The following is a 6,000-nucleotide window of genomic DNA, read 5'->3' on the forward strand; positions in this document are numbered from 1 at the left end:
TTTCGATGCCGAGATGGCCTTCATGTATCCTGTGCAACATGTCCATTCTCAAAGCCTGTGGAATGACAATCCTGCCCTTTTTCAACAGCAGACCATCCACAGTACTAAGCTCACCTCTAACATGGTAAAATTGTGGACATGAACCAGCTGGCCATCCCTCATCCATGTTCTTCATGACATGCTGTAGCTCAGCATCCTTTGCTGTAGCCTCCGCTATTTGTCTTGACTTTGTGTCCGACACAGGCAGTGTAGCCGACACCATGTTCACGTGACACTGTATGTCTTCGTCTGTTGCACTCACACTGTCGCCTGTAGTTGCTCTGGATAGGGCATCAGCAAGGACTAGTTGTTTACCTGGAGTGTATATCAGTTGATACACTCTTTCCACAAGCCCCAGTTCTTCACAGGCTCTGTCACCCAGAAGTGATTCCCGTCCCTCATTCACAACAAAGAAGAATAGGTGGTGCACTTTTCCTTTAACTGTGACACTCAACCTGCATGTGCCCAAACATTTGATTGGCCGCCCATTGTAGTCTTTCAGTCCAGATTCTTTTCTTTTTATTTGTGGCTTATTTTTCATTGCCTTCACATCACACATGCTTATGAGATTTGCTTTTGCACCAGTGTCCAATCTCATGGTGACTACAGTCCCATTTATCATTAGAGGAGCTATCCACTTATCTTCTGTAGTGACATCATTTACATTGTCTGGTTTATTTATTTGTTCACTTTCACAATTCACCATTCCCACAAAGAACGTGTCACTTAGATCAGGCTCGTCTATTAAGTTTACAGTTTTTTCTTTTTTCCACTCTTTCCGTTTGGAGAAGCATTGTTTAGCAAAATGATTCTTGCCTTGGCAAGTGGAGCATTGCTTACCAAACGCTGGACACTGTCTAGGCTTGTGCTGTGAGCCGCAGCGCTTGCAGTTCATCATCACGTCCTCCTGCTGTGCAGGCCGGGTCTGTGTGCGCCGTCTCCGCTGATACGACACTGCTCCAACCGCTGCCGCGCTGTCGCTCTGCGCCGAGGCGACTGCAGACATCTCGCTGAACGTCCTCACGTGCCTTTGGGACAGCTCACTGGCCTGGCAGATCTTAATGGCTCTTGCCAGCGTCAGCTCCATCTCCCGTAGTAGCCTCTCTCTGACCTTTTTATCCTCCACGCCGAACACGATCTGGTCCCAGATCATGGAGTCCTTCAGCGTTGCGAAATTGCAGGACTGTGCCTTTAGCCGCAAGTCCGTCAGGAAGCTATCGAAGGGCTCATGTTGCCGCTGTATACGAGACCAAAACACGTACGTCTCGTTTTTCTTCGGAGAACAGTGAGTATCAAACTTGCTAAGCACTACATCCAACTTTTCATTGTCTTCAGGACTGTCAAACACGAACGTGTTAAATACTTCTATGGCCTGTGGCCCTGCTATCGTTAGCAGCAGCGCTACCTTTCTTGCTTCTGGCTTAGCCTCGAGTCCCATAGCAGCAACATAAAGGTGAAACCGCTGTTTGAAGGTGCGCCAGTTCTCGTCGACATTCCCCGTCAGTTTCAAACTATCCGGTGGTTTTAAATCCATGTCGCCCATTCGAGTTTACTCCTGGTACCATGTCATGTTCGTGTTCCAAGGATGAGGCCGTGTTGATAGCAAGTAACTTAGTTCAAAGCAGATATCAGTGGAATGTTTTTGTTAATATAAGTCCTAAATAGTCCTATTTTCCGTCAGCAATCACTTACATGAAGTATTTCAGCCTAAACACGAGTCTCTCCGTCACTCTGCTCTGCTGTAACCCGAGGAGAAAATTTTCCTTGTGGGATACAAGTGTTATCCAATGAGGAGAGAGAACGGCATGAAGGGCTGTGTGTGCAGCCAAGGGATGCGCGTGAATGTGGTGACGTAGCACGAGGACCAATTGATGCCTGACAAGGGCGGGGGCTGCTAACTCATGGTGCGTTCAAAGAAACTCGTACTTTGTGTTTTTCCTTCCTGTGAAGTCATACCAGTTCGATCTGGTACGAGTTCACGGGTCGGAAGTTACGAGTGGCCGTTATAGGGAACTTTCACAGACAACAGGATGGTAAAAACACGAGCTACGGGTTACCTGGAACGCTACCAAGTCGTAGTTGTGACTTGAAGCTGTAACTTACGGTTTCAAAAGCCTGCCTTGAACGCAGCATTAGCCGAAACGGCCGTGAAGCTGATATCTGCTTTAATGTCTCACGTTCTCAACAACATACATGTGGCTCCATGCAGTCTTGCTCTACCCTGTTATATGGTACGGTAAGCTGACTACTAACCAGTACTGCCGCCTAGCGGTCAAACATGTAATAACATCCAATCATAACAACACCGAGTCATTTCAGAGTGTTTGTAATTCATCAACTCACAGTCGTTCATTTTCTAATGACTATGAACAAGGAGAATGGAAAGCTGCAGGCTCATAACACATATACATTTACACTTTCTGTGTGTCCTATGGCAAAATTGCCTCACAGTTCAGTGCTGTTGCCTGTAGCTTAATACACTCCTGCCTATAATTAACACATTAAAAAATGACATCATGTAAATGGATAAACTGCTCGACTTCTACACTTCCTGGAACCTGCATTAATGGCTAGGCTGCAGGCTGAGTGAGAACATGGTGGTTACCTGCTGAATGAAACGGAAAGTGAGCTGAACTGAATTACTAACAGCATCTGTAGATGTATATTAAAGAAGACATATTCTGCCCCCTTTCCACAAATTCAAATAGTTCCCAGGTGTCTTAAAGACATGTCTGTGACATGCTTTGGTCAAAATCCCCCAAGGATCAAACATCTCAGCTCTTTTCATCCTCTCAGAACAGCCCTGTTCAGAACAGCTGGTTTCTGTGTCTGTCCCTTTAAATGCAAATGAACCACTGCTTGCCCCTTCTACTGGTACCAGGTAGGGGTGGGGTTATGTAAATTTGAATCCTAGTTATATCACTGGAAGACAACTGAGGGAACAGCTCATAAAACCACATGGATTTCAACCGAGGGAGTCTGAACATTACAGATGTATTTGTCAATTCTCACATTTTGGGGCCAGAAGGCAAGACAAACACCTAAATATATGTTAAAGAGCCTTCAGAAAGTGATATTTCCATAATATGTCCACTTTAAGGTGTCCATAATTGACCTATGGCTAAGCCCCGCCCCCTCCACTCACTCGGACAAACAGTCAACATTCGGTGACAGTTGCTATGGCAGCTGTCACAGTAGGAGACATTTCACAGTTGATGATTTTTGGAGACAGAAAGATTAAATATCATCTGGAAGTCACCAAAACTTCACTTAGCTTTACTGCTATGGCTGTCGGTTGCCGCGAAACGCCGATAGCGACGGGCTAATTTCTGTTAGCCTGTCTATGGAGTTTTACATTATACGTTAGCATTAAGCTAGCGGACTTTATGCTTAGTTGTGATACTGGCTAACATCTAAACATCTCTGACAATATGTTGCCTCAAATACGTTGTTGACTTAGAACAAATGTAGACATCCTTGTTAATTTTATCCAGGTTTAGTTGGTGTTGTGGTCTACCTCATAACTTTATCCAGAGCAGACACTTCTCTCGGTTGAGATGTGGTTTGGGAAAAGGTAAAAAAAAAAAAACACCCTGTCACCCAGCCTCTCAGGATACCTAGTGTTGGAGTTGCATGTACCCCATGCACACCGTTTGACCATTTTAAACTTAAAATGTCAAGAAAAAACATATAAAAACGGATGAAAACTGACTAACTCCAATGCATTTCAATGGACGTGGAAGCAGAGAATGTCTGAGTGTATGGGCTAGCTATGCGCACTGTGATTGGCTCATCGCGTTTGGGGGTGTGGCTTAGCCATAGGTCAATTGTCCACTGTACTATGTAGGCTACAGGGATGGATTGCATACTCAGTACTCGATCTTAGAAGATGCTTTTATTGGCTCCAGTGTATTTTCAAATATGTTCACTTTAATTATCCTTCTTATTTAAAACCTCATGCAGATCATCACACTCCCTTAGACATTCACATCAGTTGTTTTTTGTTTTTTGTCAAAAGAAATAGTTAGATGTGTCTTCAAATACAAAGCTCCTTCTGATTGGAGCAATTTATCCTCCATTTGATCAGTCACTTCCTGACTTCTTCTAGACCTCACTTCTGTCTCTGTTTCAGACATTATGCTGTTGTTACTAATTATAACATTTACTTTCTCTATCTTTAATGTAGGCTACTCTCTAACTGTTTATTCTTATGATGGGGTAGAGGGCTGCTGGGATGAAATATGAGATTATTGTGACTATTATGATTATTGAATGTATATGTTTTATGCTGTTGCATGTGATTGTATTTCTACCTCTGAAAACCATTCATTCATTCATCTCTTCTTTAATACATTTCAAACTAACTCTTGTCCTGTCCTGTGTAGATGCACTCTCTGCGCCTCCTCAGCCAGAACGAGCCCTACAAGATCTTCATGAGCATGAGTGACAACACGCGGCCCACCCAGCCTCTGCTGCAGCGCTGCATCCGGACCAACATCAACTTCAGCAAGCAGGGCCGCGACTGCCCCAACAACCGCGCCCTGCGCCCACAGTACAGAGGTAATACTGAGGAGAAGGAGAGGTGTTTATCAGAGGTGGGGACTTGGACTCGAGACGTGAGACTTGACTTGGACTCGAGTCCCGATTTTGATGACTTAAGACTTGCTTGATCAAATCAAAAAAAGACTTGGACTCGCTTGGGACTTGATGCCAAAGACTTGAGACTCTACTTGGATTTGAGAGCAAAGACTTGAGACTCTACTTGGACTTATCCCTCTTGACTTGAAATTCAAGTCAAGTCACATGCAGCAAGCGCAAATATTAAAATATTTAAAAAAGTGTCACATCAATGTTACTGTAGCAGCCAGAGACGTTCTAGTATATAGAACCCACTCCTATTATCAGTCTTGGCTGTATAATTAATGCCAACACACTAATGCCTACCACACATAAAGATAATCTGGCTCATTTTGCCCTGATTTTCCCCCTTTCGATCAAAGACAAAAATGGCCCAATTATTTTAGGCTCTTGAGATTATTTTATGAGATTCTCCTGTGGTGTGTGGTGTTTTAAGATTTAAATTCTCCCGACAATCGGCTCGTAAAACGGTCGGCACCGACAATGGTAAATATTAAACATGTTCAATATTTACGATTGTCGGCCCCGACAATCGTGACCGTTTGGATCAGAAGTCGTCTTGTGTGTGGGGGAACTCGACAATCCTGAGTCACCGTCTCCATCGAATGTGACGTGAAATTGAATGTAACCAATAAAGAAGCAGCTGACTGCAGCACACGTAGCATAACAAACCAGTGTGGCTAACGGCTCCATGGCTACCAAAGACAGAGTAGCTACGTCAGATCACGTTTGATCACGCAAGATTTCTGGCGTGTTACTGTACGTCTATTTTAAATAGCTTTATTCGCATGAGAAGGCAGTGCTTATATTGACAAAGCATGTCACAATAAAATATTAATAAAAATAAACAGATGAATAAGTGGCAGAACATTAACAATAAAATATAAACAACTTAACAATTGAGCCGTGGCCATGACCTTTATGTATCATTATAATCGATTTGTTTGGGACTCGAAACAAAGATCTTAGGACTTGGACTTGACTTGGGACTTGAGAGCAAAGACTTGAGACTCTACTTGGACTTGCAACATAGGGACTTTCTCCCACCTCTGGTGTTTATACACTGGTGCCTTAAATGCATCCAGAAATACTCTAAGTATTTATTCTTTCTTAATTTATTGTCTACATCATTCAGCTCTTTAAATCTCTTCAGGCTATTTCTTCTACTTCTGCCAAAACTGCAACTATTCAGAGTTGGTTTTGCTAAACCGCTGCAGCTAATGGACCTAATTCCCTTCATTATAAACAACCAGGACAATTTACATTAAACCAGGGGGTGATATTAAATCAGTGGTAGCTACAGTCAATACCATAATGTTTTGC

At 43.3% G+C, this 6,000-nt stretch overlaps 1 protein-coding gene across 1 annotated transcript in view; it reads left to right on the top strand.

Moving 5' to 3' along the window:
- The window catches only part of LOC310990402 (carbonic anhydrase-related protein 10-like), a gene marked incomplete at both ends in the record, with an annotated part of 246,495 nt that extends 241,424 nt beyond the window's left edge, over positions 1-5,071 (top strand). Inside the window, 2 exons of the mRNA XM_083977747.1 lie at positions 4,425-4,599; positions 5,040-5,071. Coding sequence (XP_083833873.1) covers positions 4,425-4,599; positions 5,040-5,071 — 207 coding nt within the window. The remainder of the gene's footprint in view (positions 1-4,424; positions 4,600-5,039) is intronic.
- Positions 5,072-6,000: the final 929 nt, after the last annotated feature.

Source organism: Trachurus trachurus (genome assembly GCF_905171665.1).
Source record: "Trachurus trachurus genome assembly, chromosome: 8".
NCBI classification, from domain to species: Eukaryota; Metazoa; Chordata; class Actinopteri; order Carangiformes; family Carangidae; genus Trachurus; species Trachurus trachurus.